Source organism: Rhea americana, unplaced genomic scaffold (genome assembly GCF_003343005.1).
Source record: "Rhea americana isolate MKP2758 unplaced genomic scaffold, rheAme1 scaffold_46, whole genome shotgun sequence".
Classification (NCBI taxonomy): Eukaryota; Metazoa; Chordata; class Aves; order Rheiformes; family Rheidae; genus Rhea; species Rhea americana.
The window spans coordinates 246,997-264,333 of NW_028186601.1; the positions used below are offsets into that span (position 1 = coordinate 246,997).

The 17,337-nt window shown below is 37.5% G+C and overlaps 1 protein-coding gene across 1 annotated transcript; it reads right to left on the reverse strand.

Annotated features, from left to right (window-relative positions):
• Positions 1 to 13,255: 13,255 nt before the first annotated feature.
• On the reverse strand, positions 13,256 to 16,090 carry PPDPFL (pancreatic progenitor cell differentiation and proliferation factor like). Its single transcript, XM_085316231.1, has 5 exons — positions 15,984 to 16,090; positions 15,760 to 15,858; positions 14,905 to 14,994; positions 14,720 to 14,819; positions 13,256 to 14,327 (listed from the first exon to the last, which is right to left on the reverse strand). Exons 2-5 carry the CDS (start codon positions 15,812 to 15,814, stop codon positions 14,315 to 14,317), a joined length of 258 nt encoding a protein of 85 aa, XP_085172357.1. The 5' UTR covers positions 15,815 to 15,858; positions 15,984 to 16,090; the 3' UTR covers positions 13,256 to 14,314.
• Between the last annotated feature and the right edge of the window lie 1,247 nt (positions 16,091 to 17,337).

A 17,337-nucleotide genomic window follows, 5' to 3' on the forward strand; every position in this document is an offset into this window, starting at 1 on the left:
CTCATGTAATGACTTCTCACATTTATGTAATAGATTTTCAAGGTTACTCTCCTCCATTCTGGGTAGCTGTTGAGAAAACAAAGAGCTTCAGAAAAAGTGTGACTAGAAGAGGTTACCTTCAACTTTCTCATTTTTTGTTACATCTATTTCTTGTAAATACAAAGCATTTCTTGCAAACACAAATACAAATACATACTACTTAATCCTTCTCCATTTGTTTTGTTGCTTTTCCAGAGCATTTCAGTTTACTTGAACTTACTAGTTTTCTGCTAAGATTGTCTGCTTAGTCTGCTTTACTGTGTCATCCAGAAGACACTCATAACCACTGAGTTTGACAGAAGTCTGTTTCATTCTCTAACATGTTTCGTATCTCTTACAACATAACATCTTCATTTAACATGAACCTATTGGCTGACAAAATAATGGCTCTGATTAGAGTCTGTTAATGATATAGTTCCCAACAACTGCTTTATGGTAAAAAGGTTCCATTTTCAAAATGTTCCTTTTTATCTTTATTGCCAATCTCCTCCTTAATGGAGAGACATCTGTATTCCACTCTGTCAAGCAGCAGAACTGTAGCAAGACATATTGAAACCAACAGGAAGAATATCACAACCCTTCTCTTCATACATGAATACAATGAAATTCTAGAAAAAAATATATATATATATAAAAAAAAAAAAAACTAAAATCCACAACCACTTCTAAACARTTCTACAATGCTGCTGTGATATATGGCTGCCTAAAAGAACTACATTTTGAAAATCTACAAAGGSGACACAGAGTATGTGGAAGTCACATAGAAAAATAAAGTCTTGTAGTGTAAGTTTTAATAGTATCTTTTTTTCCAATGGATTATGACTCAGTAAAGTGATGGAGAAATTACAATGCAAACAAAATAGCCCTCTGTGTTGAAAGAGGTTTCAKTCCCATTGCAGCTGATTTGGAAGCATCAGACATTAAATGTGGGAGTCACCTTGTGATCTTGGGTGAGTATTGCTGAACTGATTTTTCATTTAAAGGTGAACCTTTTGCTTTTCTGGTACTCATAATTCAAGATCACAGGTTTCATCTCTGGGTGTGGCTTAACTAATCTAATATTTTATTTTACACATTTTTAAAAAGGATGATTTTTTTTGTTCCMGTTTGACTTTCACATTTTATCTCCTAATTAGTGAATTTTGCATAATTGCTTATTAAATTCATAAAGACAACTGAGATCCAACTCCAATTTGCTTACAGTCAGGTGTAGGTTCTACCATCTTTAAACTGTATGTGGTTACTATGCTRTATCAGGTTGGGAAAAATTTATCTCCCATCAAAGGCCGTCAGGTACAGGACTTTTCTCTCTTAAAACTCATTTGATTTGCACTCATAAAATAAACTTTTTTCATCTAAACTCAGACACAGGGAAAATTGTTCCTGTGCTTGTGGATGAGATTTCAGTGAGGCAAGCTTTCACTCCCATGTCTTTGGTTATCATAAGAAAGTGCAAAAATCACTAAAGTAAATCCTGATACAAAGATGGCACGAAGTTCCCAGRAAATAAATGATAGCAGTTCTCGAAAAGTAGAGTGGCTTAGATTGAAAGCATGAACATCAGGTACACTGATTATTTATTCTCACTGGCAGTCGATTCTCAGGGACTCTCAATTAAGTGTTTGGCTGGGTTGGGTTGGGTCTGGTTTGGTTTGGTTTGGTTTGGTTTGGTTTGGTTTGGTTTGGTTTGGTGAGGAGGGCTCTTTTTTGCAGTTTTCCTGACTGAGACTGTCTTCCTTTATCCTGACAGACCCTTCATGTTGAACCAAACTGAGGCTACGTTAGTGTACACCAATCTGAATCCTAACACAGGGGCTTCAAGAAAAAATACTTTTCTCCTTTTCTTTTTCTTTGGCCCTTTCTTTTCCAGCAACATCAAGGACCTTGGGCTGGTAATAATCTTTCGGGTTGGATTTCAGAAGTTAGGTGGACAAATTGTACTCGTACAAGCATGAATGACTAAATTATTAGGAAACGTGGACAAATTCGGTATTTATGCATATATTTTGAACAATGAAAGGGCAATTGTGATTTAAAAATTAATCCTGAGAAGAAAAATGTGCTTCAGAATCCTTCAGGATGGAGATGGCTTAGCAATGGGAAGTTACTTAGATTAGCTACTGCCCTCTCTTCCATTATTGCTCTTCCTGCAATACTTGAAACTAGCATGTTGCTCTTCAGAGATGTATTTTCATAAAGACTAGCCATCCCCTCAGCATTTATAAATGCACATATTCAAAAACCCAAAATACTTTATAAATAAAATGCCTGTTTTCATACTGCATTAATTCTAACAGGAAAAGGATAAGGCRTAGATATAAGCTATGCCACTAAAATAAATATACATTATGCTAATAGTATATTCCTGGGACTGCCATTCCATTCTATGTAGTCATTGTAGCTGCTGATTCTCTTCTCACTGTGGAGCAGTGTTGAGACCCAGTAGACTCTCAAGTTGCATACTTATTATTATTATTATTATTATTAATGATACATGATGAAACTCAAAGTCCTAGATCCACCAAGGAAAGAAAATCTTATTATAAAAATCTTGTAGCAATGTTTAGTGGCTTTGCAGGCTCATGAATTTTCATTTTTGGCAAATTATCCTAAATGATAACAGAATGAAAAAGAAGAAACATACCTGTCAGTGAAAAATGCAAGGAGAAATCATATGTTCAAGAATAAAAGAATCTTTAAGTTTAAAGTTTAAAATATACTTTAATATATTGTTACGCAAAGAAAATTTGTCTTTCCTGAAAAATGCCCATTTTTAGGGCTAAACTATTCAAGGTAATAGAGGAGGGGGCTTTATTATTTTCATCATCACTGTTGTTATTTTAATGCAAATAAGATCTAATCTTYAGCAAAGAACAAGATGGCCAAGTCGAGGCCAATAACTGAAGCTTATCGCACAGTAACGCACAGGCCACTACTGCCAGATAACAAAACTGGAGAACAGCTCGGGCCTGCTACCAGCTGGCAATGACTTTGACACAGATACCAGTTTGTCTAAAGTATGGTGGTACTGACCTTTGTCTAAAGTATGGTGGTACTGACCACACCGCTTAAGATCATTACCGCTTCTGAGGGTGGCACTGCGGATTTCGATGCAGCATTCAGTGCATCAAGTTTCAGCAGAGGGTCATGAGGAGCAGTGGGAACGTCTTGGGATTTGCCAGTTCTCCTTGACATACTGACAGATCTTTTAACGTGTTGACCCATCCTTCAGCCGCAGGGAATCTGAGATAAACACAGACATGAAAGACATGGGAGAAGATGCCTTTACATATGCATAGTCCTGCTTGATCAGTCATTAAAAACTAAAGCAACATGCTTCTGGTGGAAAAGCCGTCTAACTTTRGTTCGTGAGCTCAGATTCATAGATTCTAAATCCAGTGAGACTGTGGGGACATCCTGCATAATGCAGGCCGCATACTTCACCTAGTAAATGAGGACATTTATTTTAATATACCACATGACCACAAGAATAGAAGAAATGTCTTGTTTATTTTCAGCTGGCTTAGTAGCAACCGTTACCAAAACAGTAACACCGTTAACTGTGGCGCCTGTTAGATAAACTACACGGAAAATTGTACAAGATAAAGGTTTGTTTCAGTCTGATACTCAGCTTGAATTAATTAGTATTCTAATGCTTGTATTGGCAGTATTTTGATTGTATTTTGATTATTTTTATTATAATAATTACTATTTTAATGTTATTAGTGTTACATTTTAACACTAAAAGCAATATAAAAATATACAAAGTGAGATCATACCTAAATTTAATGTATACAGACAAAAATAAGCTCAAAAGTATATCTTTTTACAAAAATGGAGGCACTATGTTATGAAAAAGAAACTACTTTGTAAGATTTCACTGTATTCAGAAATAATTTTCCCTGCAGAAATGCAAGCACCATTACACAGCACCCTTGATTATAAACTTATTCTAGTACAAGCCCTGCTAATTAGGCAAAGGCATCATTAGTGGTGCTTTGGTGGTTTGATATGAAACTGGAGGCAAAGGATTAGGAAATGAAATAGATTGCTTTAGGAAATACATGCAGCATTACCAATTTTAAATGAAACAACAAAAAAAGATGCTAATACAGTTTTAGGATTACATAGTCAAAATTTAGTGTATGCAAATAACAGTTTCTGTGCAAATGATAACACTACTATGTTGCATATGATTCTATAGTAATGCCAGTTTTGGGCAGGGGTTGTACTTTGATAAATTCATAGYATTTTAGTTAGTGAGTATGACAAAATACAGAAGAGTACAAAATTCTTAAATAAATCTCAGAAATATTAATTTTTGTGTTTGGTGAGACCTAATKTTGTTATTTTACCCTTATATTAATATAGGCTTTGCAGAAACATTCCAACTTTAATAGAAAGAAAAAGCGTGTGCCTATTAATGTTACTTTTAGATCTCTACTTTTCTGCTTGACTGGCAAGAAAGTAGAATAGTTATAATGYGGATAAAATCAATTTGATAATAAATGGTCATTTTGGAATTTTGAGAAACTTACAGAATGAAGAAACAAGCAGGAATCAGAGACCATTCCATTTTCTTCATGTCTATCCCTTCCCCTCTCAAACTTTATGGCTTTCTATTTCTCTATGTACTGAATGTATATATGATGATTATTTAATATTTTGTGCACAGCTCACAAAATAGCCCTCCACAGACCCACGAGTTCAAAACTCATGTCGTCATTTCATGCTATGACAGAAACCTGGGCTAATCAGAAAATGCTAAAAGAAACTGTCTCAACAAAACATTCTTGATATAGAGACTTTGCATATGCATTTACTGCTCAAATTGTGCCTACACCTTCCAATGACCCTAAAACTGTRTCATTCAAGAAACAGGACAAAGTATAATTGAACAGGGGCTTTTCTCCCTCTCCTCCTCTCCTATATGCCTTCAAACTTATTACTATAGGAGGTTTAATATGAAGCATCAAGAATGAGACGGTTTTTTTAGCTGAAGCATAATAATATGTAATAMAACACATAATGTGTTGACATGCAAACAGAATAGTATAAGATTTGCAAATGTATATTTTCAATAAAACAATATTTTAAGAACATTTTTTAAACTAATGAGTTCAGACAATGTATGCATTCTCTATTATCTTTTCATGAATCTGTTTCTCTTCCATAGACTCAAAATAATTGTTGAATTGACTTGCCAGCTCATTAGAGAACCCTGCTAAGCAAGCCACATCACAATAATTTCAGCTGGACTCTCCTAGGTGACTTGTGTAGTACTAGAGGCACTTGAATTTCTTGGAAATGACAAGCTACATGAGATGAACTCCTCATCCTATATTTGCAGTACAGTATTTCAGCAACCAAAAGCAAGCAGTGCTCTTTCTAGGTCACTCCTCCGCATAAGGGAAATGGAAGTGAGGTTGATTAACTGAAGTTTGCTTTTGGCTGAATGGKCTTTTCAGTCCTGAAAAGACTCCATAAAATATCCTTTATTTCTTCATTTTGAAACCGCACCCCTTTCATCAATTAAAYGGACACCAAAGTAGCTGAAATCCTACTAAAAATATGTCATTATGCGTATTCTGCTATAAACTCCACAACCGTTCTTCCTATTTTAAATGATATAAAACAGAAGTAATTTCAGTAATGAATTTGCATTAATTTAAATTAAGTGCATATCAGAATTATAATAATGCATATCAGAATTATAATAATGCATATAGCTAGGTTTCAGGGAGAAATTCTCCCTGAGGAGCTAAGAAATACCAGCATGGCTGTCTAGGCATTTTCCTAAAAACTTTCAGCTCATGAGAGATTTCAGTCCCTCTAGCTGAAGTGTTTGTCAGGTTAAAAAAAAAGGAAAAAAAAGACAGAAGCCTGAATATTTTTTTACTGAAAAATTATGAACAATCTTCACTAGATCCATAGGAAGAAACTTATTGTATTATGTCTGGACTCCACCTGAGCCTGCAGATTCTCTCCTGACAAGCGCTAGCAAACAGTGCAGTTTTGGCTACGTTCCTCCTCTCCCCCTGCTCTTTTCATGGTTCTGATCTCAGGAGAGTCATCATTACTAGTGCTGTTTATCAAAAGGAAGGGAGATTTCTTGTGCAGTGTCCAGTTTCCTTAAAGTTATCACCCTCATAAATTAAAATCAACAGACTGTGAGACTGCTTCTCTTTTTTTTTTGTATGTATGCAGCGAACTACTGCTGAGGTTTGTGCTGCTTTCTTAGAAATTAATGAAACGTTTCCTCTCTCTGATATTGCAGGTTAACATTGAATTCAACTCATTCCTCACACTATGTCTCTTCATAATACTCATTATTATAGTCAATCACAAAGCTTTGACTTGTTTTTTTTCTATTTTTTTCACTGAAATACTATAATTTTAAAAATTTATGTTTCCTCTTAAATTCACAACATTACAATTTGGATACACACTTGGGGTACCTCCCAAGAGGGTCTTTTGTGGGGAAAGAGGGCTGTGGCACTTCACCATGTTCTTCTTAGGGACTTAATCCTTTCTAATGCAATATGGCCATAAAACTTGGGGGAAAACATGGAAAGTGCTTTTTGAGCAAAGTAGCCCATAAAAGAGGTCCTAAATAAAATTCCCATTAGCCTTCACAGGAGTATATCCTGTCAACATGTTTCAGGGGTGTTGCTTTTCCACGAAAAAGTCAAAGTTTTCATGGGATAAAAGGATTGCTGTGCAATTCCATCTATTGCTTTACAATGAGGGTGCACACTCTTTTAATCCAATTACCTTACTTGAGAGTTGGCTCGGTATAAACGATATCAGACAGTGTTTCGTCTCGCAGAGGTTCTACCATGGCCTAGATTACGTCACAGGAAACGAGCAGGTCTGTTTGTAACCTGAGGTGGGAAGGTGTACGTGCGGGAGATGGGCTGACCTCCCCCAGGGCTGTGGGGAGGCTGCCTTTCTGTGGTGGTGATGGGGTTCTTCTGCGAGGGAAGATAAGRTGTGAGGAGACAAAACACAAACCAAAAAAAGAGGAACTAAAAGAATGAATTAATCCAGGATGTGGGTAATATCGTTTAACTGTCTGTGGGCAGCCACAGAAAGTTTTTTTTTTTTTTTCTTCTTTTTTTAATTAGTGCAGAGAGCAACTGGGAGAGAGGAGAGAGAATAAGTGAGCATTTACATAAGCTTTTTGTCTCACAAATGCATCTGCCAGTGAGGAGTGCTTGGAAGCCTAAGTAAGGTAGTGGATCACRTGAAAAACAGGGGGAAAAAATAATTTGCTTAATCTTTGTGACTTTGAACCATAGCGATCTATCTATCCATCTATCTATCTCTTTGGAATTAGGAGTTTAGCTCAGCAGAATGACTATCACAACTGTTCATTTTGTGACCTTTCTAATGTTTTGCTTCAAGTACACCACCAAAGAATTTTCATTAATTTATTATGAAAAGCACTATTGATCTCTGTTGATTTCAGAGTTAGGTGACACTGAAGAAGAATTGCCTTCAGTTTAAATAAACATCAAATGACTTTTCTGTTTGGAGGATGAAATAAATGATAGCATTTAAACTGTGTGAGCAAGATAAATACATAGAGGATATGACTGATACTGTATAGAAGTAGCCCTGTTCTCAGGTGACAAAAGCTTTGCCAATAGAGTGTAGTCTTTATTCATGGTTGCTCTTTTTTWWAAAAAAAAATATGTAGTATATGCTGTGGCCTCTTTGATGTCCACAAAGAAGTGAAAGGATATCCACTTTCAGAATTCATCAAAAATGCCTCTTATAATGTTATAATACCTAGCAGTTGATCTCTTTCAAGACTAAAGTTGTGAAATGTTGTAAATGCAATGTTGTAAAAATACAGAGTAAAAATAGTCCTTACATAAGAGAGTTACAATCAACACACATTTATCTGAGAAGGTCTGAGGTGACCCTCTTAGTCACTGGAGCTCTGTTTTAATGGATTCTAGGTGTTTAAAAAATAATGTTTATGCCACAGAGCTGTCCCCTCCAGATAACACTTCTGTTATGTTCACAGTAGAAGAACAGATAAACAGAATACAAATAACTGGCCCCACTAAATACATTAACCAACAATGATAGAAGATTAATGTAAGACAATAGTTGTGACAACCACGAAAAATAAGTAATGAAAATTGCAATCTGTTTCCTTAATGCATTTCAGTTTGTCATTCTTTTGCAATGAAATTAGAAAGAAATAAAAAGCAACTAACGCTTCACCTAGAAAAATATATTTCTAGAAAGTACATAATGAAAACAGGTTTTCTTTTTAATAGATCATATATTTTGTGGGCAAGCATTTTATTGTGACAGAATGCAAAGAGATTACCACATATCTTCTATTTACCTTGCCTGTTACATTCAAGATTTCACTCAGTCTACTACTGTCCTGGAGAAATTGTCTAGCTACTAGCACATACTGTTGATGTGATTCAGGAGTAATTCCACCTGAACTTAAATGTACTGTGGATCTGAACTGGAGCCAAGGTAGTATTAAATTAGCCTAGTTAAAATATAATAGGAAAAATACCTGTTCAAAGGAACTTGCTTCATTATATACCATACCCCTAGCATTATTCTTTCTCTTCTCCGTGACTATGAGCTAGTGAAACTTGCGATTTAGAAATTTAAAAAAAAAACGTATTTCATCTAAAATAGTTTAATTACAAGCACCTAATGTAGATTGCAAAATTTTCTTATAAATTTAGAGGATTAGCTCTGACATGGAGATAATATTATTTCTATATATAATATGATAACAGAATTATATAGAAAAAAATGCACAATATATTTCATTAAAGATGGGATTGAAAATTATTTTAAAGTGAAATTAGAAAAAAAACCCATCTGAATGTGTGTGCTATTTCATGCAAGTCATTTCAACGGGTAGCATTCTTTAAATGTCTTAAGATTCCTGATATTCAGGAATCTTCTCATTAGTGTCCGTTTTTAAGTAAGCTGAGTTCAAGCAGACTGTTTAAGGTCTAGGGTTTCAAACTGGCCTATGTTTTTATGCCATCACAAAACTGCATCATAAACTTTTTTCCTTTTAATTTAGATTACTTAGTAATAGTTTTTATGCCCTTGGCCACTTGAAATAAGTGAATTGCAGAGTGGRAAGCAGACTTTAAAAGCCTGTTTTTTAGTTTTCATCCACATAAGGAAAAAGCTTTTCTCTGACTGCATCCATCTATTGATCCACTCCTACTGCTCTGAAAAATCCTGGAATAGATATAGCTGGTGATTAAACAAAATGATAAAACTCCTTCTGAAATCACTTTCAAGAGCCTTGAAGAGGAGGTGGATCTGCACTTTAAAGTTGTTTTGTTTGCTACCTGGGTCACGTGTTCTTGATCAACCCCTGAACTGTGGCTCAAGGAGAATTATGAGGAATACCTTTAAGGGCRAGGGTAATCAACCACAGAAAATATTTACCAAGGCGTCTTATGGACTCTCCATCACTGACTATTTTAAAGTTAGACTCAGATGTTTTTTCACTTTTGCAAAAAGAGCAAGAGGAAAAAAAAAACAAAAAACTAAATAGTCTCCTTTTAAAATTTTATTTCCAGGACTAATGGATTTCTCCYGGACCTCCTGGCCTCAACCTCCATCATCCCAAATCCCGGTGAGTCTGAAGTCCAACCAGCCCAGCCAGGCCTCTTCCGTCATGGTAGAGGCTGTACCTCAGTGCACACTACAAGCTGACGAAACATCTTTATTCTGCACCCAGTACTGCCAYCTCAGCTAAACAAGTAAAGTGAGATTATGGGTTGTGTTTTACGGCTATAACCGAAAATAAATTCTACTGAAGCCAAAGAGAGCAAAGTTTTAAGGAGATGTASTGTCTGTCACAGCTAAGAAAAGCAACAACTTTTTGAGTGTACAAGCCCATATTCTGTCTGAGTTGATCTAATAAAAATATMTCTCTCTCTACAAATCTCGTCCTGTCATCGTGACTACAAGCACATTTATAATTCTACTTTTGAGAAAAAGCCAACAGTATCTTTGAACATACCATTGAGTATTGTGACCAGGAGCTGAACCTTATCTTTTTGGCATAAGGTTGGGAAACAGTGTTTTCCTTTTTCTGCAATATCTGAGGCAGACTTGGGGGGGGGGGAGGAGAGAAGAGGAGAAACCTTTTTTCTTCCTAGTAACTGATCTGATTTTGTCTCCTGTTAGTGACAGCCTCTTTCTGTTACAGAGACCTCCAGTGATTACATGCAATATATGTGAACATCTACTACAACTGGAACAGCTTAAAATGGCAAATGATGGAGCGCATGACCAGAGAAATCTGACAGAATGCTTCCATCACGGGAGAGTCAGCCAGGACACTGAACATTACCACGGACAAAATTTTCAGTCACCAGCTGCAAATGCAATAATCCGAAAAATGTTTTGCAAACAGTGTTAAACCTGGAACAAATAGCTGAAATAACCCTAAATATCAGTTTTCATTTGCAGAAGAGAGAAAAGTGACAGTAGCAGAGATATGCTGCTTTCTTGAAGAAATAATACATGATCAGTTAACATCGTGAAAAAAAGACAGAGGGATATGCATATACTTTAAAATATTCAAGTGTTGTAAYATCAGAAACAGAAATGACCCTTGCAAGGAAGTTGCAAATGAAAGTTAATTATTCCTGGAAGTCTTAATCACTGCATACAAAAATATCCTGACAACTCAATTTGAGTTTCATTCCATCGCTGTTCATTCCTTTATTGAAAATGTTTCTTATATATGTCCATTTATCATTATACCTTATGCATAAAAGGACAATAAAGAAACAAATAAAAAATCCTACTTCATAGCAGTAGCTGAAGTCCTTCCAGGTAATCCTTATTTTCTCAGAGACAATATGTAGTGTGACACAGTATTAAATATGCTGCTATTAGAAATTCTGTTTAGCTTACACATAGGCAAGAAAATCCTTGAAAAAAAACGCAGCTTTTTTGTATTTTTCCAAACTTTAGCTACTTTGACATCACAAAGAAGAATTTGTAAAGCTCTAATTCTAGCATATACTCTTTTACATTTTGTTCTACTGGAGTTCAAATTTTCAAACTATTTTAATACAATATTCCCTAGTCATCTAATAAGAATTATGTTGTGTCAGTAAAGAACCAATTGATATAATTAAGATGGTAATATGACATACAAGAAAAAAGTATTCTTCCAGCAAAAACCCTGGGAAGATTTCTTTCTCTAGGAGATAGTTTTGAATGTGGATACAGAATGAGGACCTTACAGTGATTTATTAGTCAAAAACCAGGAAGTTTACTTTAAAAGAGAGTTTGTATGAATATAATAGTGATTCTATATGGGAAAAATTACTTCATGGTAATGAATTTCTCCCTCTAAATTTGCTCATTAGGATGATTTCCTCCTCCTCATACTGAAAGGTAGGGTATAACAAAATCTCTCCTTTATTTTAAATCCTAAAATACAATATTGCCAGGACCAATAGACTCTATCATGGGTTTGCTTTTGGGAAAGAAATGGCATCCCATTATCAAATATCATTGCTGTAAATCATTTAACTGATTTGATATATATACCATTTGATAAAATCAAATCTTTCTCAGGTAATCTCTCTCTGCCCAGAGCATTTGATCTGCCTTGGTAGCTATATGCTGTCATGTTCGCTAGTCACGTTTATGATTTTTTTTTTTTAAATGAGCAGCCTAACTTCACCAAAACAAATCTCCAACCTACAGAAAAAAAGCTCTTCCTGTTCRGATAGCTATTACAATTAATCTTTGAAAAAATATTTATACTTGTCTTACCCAGATAGATATCATTTTTCTTGTTTTTCCTCATTGCAGGCTGCATTTAAGCCATGAGTTCCCTTTCCCCTCTATGACCCTCCTTAAAATATCTTTAAAATATCACTTAGTTTGGGATTTTTTTCTCCAAAAATTACTTTAACATTTAATTCAGCAATTTCACACAGTCTTGTTACCCCAATGGAACAAAATGCCATGCTGTTTATACCAAGCACTAGAAATTTACCATTTACCCATATCCTTTTGGGAGTTTCAGACCCTATTTAGGACAGTTGGTCAATTACAAGGTAACTACACCTTGAAGAACTGACATGAGGAACTCTGAGTAAAACTGGCCCCTATTTAGGCTGAACTGATCACAGCATGAAGTTGATAGGGACAGTTTGGAGACAGCTTTCCAGAATTGAGTTTTTTATCCCCATAATGGCATTACACCAGGTTCCACATAAACCAAATGCTTATAGAGCCTGAGTACACGAATTTGACAAGTGTTTAGACACTTCTTTCCCCTCCATCCTTTTCCCTCTCATTAAGAAAGGAGGGGAAAGAAGRAGGTTTGTATTTGCTCCCCCCACCCCCAATGGGGCTTTCAGTCTGTTTTGCAGCCAGTTTTCTGTCTGCATTAGGACAGAATTAGCTTAAGGAGCAATAATAGTTTGTCACTACACTTTCTACTCTGTTTGAGTCATATTCCTTGCACAAAATAAGGGCTACATCATTTCTTTTGCCCATGGCTTCAAGCATCCTTACCTCTTTGAGGCTAAGAGTCAGATTTTTTCCCCCATCTAATTCATTTACAGTGATGTTAAAGAAAAAGGTGTTGTTTCCCTACCACCCYTGTTTAAGCTCTTCCCTCTCCTTTTTCACCTCAAAACAAGCTTTAAAGTGGTCAAAGGAAGAATGCAACTCCCTTGAGTATACTGTAGGAATTCTGAATTTTTCCACACCAAAGATCACAAGCATCACTGAGTATCATTCTGTATTAAAGAAAAAAAACAGATTAAGTACTAATTAAATCTTTATTAATACAAAAAACCTTGGTATAAAAAAATAGAATAGTTCATTCTGTATACTTAGAAAGGACAAAGATCAAACTGTACAATAGCAATAAGGTAGAGATATGTAACAATGTAATTTAAGGATTCCTGAAACAGTGCATTTTCCAGACGTTTTCTTCTGTTTTCATGTTTTCATGTGCCATATATTTACTATCTTTAAGAGTAAACTTTGAGGCACTCTTGYAGTGCTTTCTAGAATTCTATGCATAACTGACAACTATTAATCTGTAATGAAAAATGTTACATATAAAATTTGTAGTTGGTCATCACTGRAATATGTAACAAAGGGTCAAATATGTTTAATGTCAGCACCTCATCAAGTTGCATAGAAAAAGGAGATACAGAAAAGGCAGTCAGGTATTTATTTTCTTTGACTTTAATGCATTTCAATCATATTGTTGGTACACAGAATAAGCTATGATGCAGCCCTGATGTACTGCTGCACAGTGTTAAAGACCAAATGAATATGTTTTAGGGTATTTTAAGTGAGATCATCATGACAGAGGTGAATTCATTATTATTAATGTAATAGCTTTGAGTTGAACTCAAAGCCAGCTTTAACACCTGATAAAACTAAGATGACAGACAGCAGTGAATACTGATAGGATTAGTCTCTTGAACAAGTGGCTCAAAGCTGCAGCAAAGCAGGTGAGAGTAGCCCAAGTAAAACAGAGCTATTGGTATCAACTTTAATCAAAGTTCCTCTTCCACTCAGAAAAGTGTCCATTAGGACTATTGATTTCTTGTCCATTTCTCCTATTTTATCCTCAAATACTAATAATCTCCATAGATATGAAAACTRTACCTGTGTATTTGAGGTTAGGATCTATATCTAGCAAGAACAAAGACAAAGCCAATTACTGTTTCTTTGCATAAAGGGGCTTTCTAAAAGCAAAACTATGAACAGGCTTTCTTGTGAATTCCATTCCCTGTAAGTGGTACACAGATATCTGGTCAAAGCCTGTACCACACAGTCCAGACTAGGGCTGCTGCACTTGAATCTTGTTTACAAGAGTGTGAATATCCGTAGAACTATCCTAAACCTAAAACTTATGAAACAGTATCACCTATTGCAAAGTCATTCCATACACAAACTTCCCCTAAACTTGCAATATCTTACTTTTTAACTGGTATTTTCTAACAATTCAAATAGGTCATTAGGATTACCCAGGCAGTTTCCACTAGAGGCATTGCAAATTATAGCAATTCTGTAACGAACAAGGTAAGCCATGGTCATGTCCATTAAGYAATATGATGTAAGGTACTGACAAGTCCTTTGAAAATGTACTTTCCTCCCTCTTAAAGGGGTATGTGYTCGTCATGCACCTGAACCCAGACATCCAGAAGATCCCAAGCCTCTTGAAAAAGTCTGTATGTAGTACCTCAGAAGCAAACTGGCTTTGGTCACTTCAGCTGTTGGTACTGAAAAAAAAGTTATACATAAAGATCATGAGTAGGATTCTAATGATACTTTTTCCTCAAAATTATTTATCTAAGTGTTATTGAATGCATTCATATCAGCTTTAACATAAAGTAAAATGGAGCTGCAGAAGATAAAAATATTTGTCACTACAAATACAGAACAGTAATGGCCACTAGCTGCTGCTCAATATAAAGGCTTGAGTTTGTTTATTAAAATGAAAACACTGGAAGGTTCTTGCAGTACTTCTTAAAAAAAAGAAAAAAAAAAGAGAAATGTAGTACTATTTTAATGATTTTAAATTTAAGTAAATTTAACTTGCCTAACACTCATTCCATTCTCCTTCCTCTAAAATGTAAGTTCCCATTATGGTAAGAAGCGAGTTCTGACTCACCTGCTTGCTGATAGTGTTTTTCTGCTAACAGTTGGTGGAGATGGCTCACAATGGAAGAAGCTTTTTATCCACCAACATTTATCAAGTATTTCAGGTAACCCTGATAAAGGAGAAAGAGCCACTGTCAAACTCACTGAAAAGCAGACTGACAAAACTCTAATGAATAGTTGAAAGAAAGGCAATACCAGTAAGTGCCTTGTCCTGGTCTGTAACATTCACAGGATCAGAACAGCAGGATGAACTGGAAGAAACACTGCATTCTGAGTTTTGTCGTGCTGTCCATGGAAAACAAAGACAAACATTGAAAAAATTTGCTCTGGGAAAGCACAGTAAGTCCATGCCAAAAGTTTTCATACCTGTTGCTATCTAACAAACTTTACTTGGCTATAAATTTCAAACACTACTTTACTGCAGTTGCTTAAGTTGATCTCTCTATCTACTTATTCTTCACTTAAGAAGGTAAGATAGAATCTGCTCTTTCACCAAAACCAGTAAACTTATGATCAGGTACATACTGCTATCAARACAGAAGAATCTAGATTATTTGACCATAAAATAACCTCATTTCTAGTTTCTATGAAACATCTAAAAATACAGCATTTTCACTAGAGTAACACGCTCTGCCAAAGGTTCTGAACAAGAGATTTACTCTCAAACCATGACTATTTCATATATTAAGAAAAAACTGTTGATTGCATTCTCAGCCTGCAAAACAAGCACAAAGCACAGCTAGAAACCAAGACTTTGCCAATTTGATGCWTTCAGTACTGCACTTAATAGTAAAAARTATTACACATTCCTATTAATCTGTMCCAAAGAGGAAAAGTTAAATGAATAACTAGAAATAAATGCTTTTAAAACTAAAACCCCTTGATATAGTGAAAAAACCCTCTAAGATTAAAGCAAGGAAAAAAAACTGAAGACACCCTCCTGCCTCCAGCTCCAGCCCCCCCCCGGGCACTTTCTGGCCGCGGCGCAAGCGAGCGGCTCCGACGCGCGCTGCGCACAGCGACCCAGCCCGCGGGCCGCAGCGCGCTTACTTCTGTAGTACTGGTTCTTGGCCAAGAGGCAGCCGGCGGAGGGCACCGAGGCCATGGCAGCGGGCTCGGCGGGGCAGAGTGCGGGTCTCCGAGGGCAGCCTGCGGGAGAGAGCGCTCGGCAAGGCCCGCCCGGGGCGATGCGCCCGGCCCGGCCAGGGCGAGGGGAGGAAGGGAGGGAGCAGCCCGCAGCCCCAGGGCCCGGCGGCCGCCCGGGACCCGCTCACCTGCCTCGCTCTCGGGGGCGAACCGCGGCCGTGGGGGGAAGCGACCAAACCCCCGCAACCACCGCTGTCCTTCGCAGCCAACACCAGCAGCTCCCCGGGCCGCCCCTATATGGGGCACCGCGGCGGGCGGCCCGCCCCGGGGGCGGTGCCAGCCCCCGCCGCACTGCCCCCGGCCCGGCCCGGCCCGGCCCGGCCCGGGACGCCCCAGGACGCCCCGGGGCTCGGCGGGTGCCGCTGGCTCCGCTCCGCGAGCCCGCGGCCGCACAGCTGCCGGGAAGCGCGGGCGAAAGCCGGCCCGCGCGTGGGTGCTCCCCGCCGCGCGGGRATTTGCGCGGAAGGGGCCCTCGCCTCGCGCGCGTCCCCTGGGCACCTTCCACTTCTCCCGCAGTTTCAGTCCCTGAGCACCTTCCTGGAGTGCATTTAGCGCTCCTGGAGTAGGAGCCGCTGCACTAGTTATTCTCTCTGCTGTGGGACGSAGGGGGAGGGAGAAGGAGCAGGCAAGCGTCTGGTTGCAACCGAGATTTTAGCTTTGGTTACAAATACGCACATGGCTAYGCACATATGCTGGAGAAAGTGAACGTGTGCCACTGTCACTGTAATAACTGAAGTCCGTGATAATCTTTAATTTCTTGGTAAAGTTAATTTAAGGAAGTCCCAGCTAGATCACTGAATAAGTTTGTCTTCCCATACAGATAAATACACAGCTCTCTTTAATGTTGTATAGTCTTATCTCATGGCAAAACTTGACCTACAATGTGTTACCTCACTTTTCAGAACTGTTAACAGAAAAAGTAGCAATTTTGGCGATTTGAACTGCTGATGCCCCGCTAGGAAGTGTTTTGTCACTATTTTTTCATAGAAGTTGTGGATAAGAATGCGACACTGTGAGGTGTGCAGTATCGTGTTACTGGGATGTATTTGCTTGACTAGCGTGCCCTATCCCAAATGATAAGGACATAGTTCATGATATCCACTAGCATTTTTGTCAGTACGTAAAGCATACTGCAGGGAAACTTTGCCTGTAAAATAAAACTAATAACAGCCTTCATGCCAGATGAGCTTACTGCATAGTCTATTTTTCCAGGACCTTTCCGTTGACCCCCTGTCAGAATCTTGACAACTTTGGCAGTCTTTCCTGAGCAAAACTTGCAGGCTTACTTTTGTCAAAACTGAAAGATTGACATGGAAAGTAGCTTGCAAGAGGGTTGCTGCCAAGTACTAGGGTCGGTTACCTCATGTTTGTCTTATGATATAAAAAAATACTGTAAGAGCAGAAAAAAATACTGATATTTTATTACCCCATTGATAGTGTATGACCCTACCTATTGATGCAGTTCCTTTTTTTCTGGTAGCT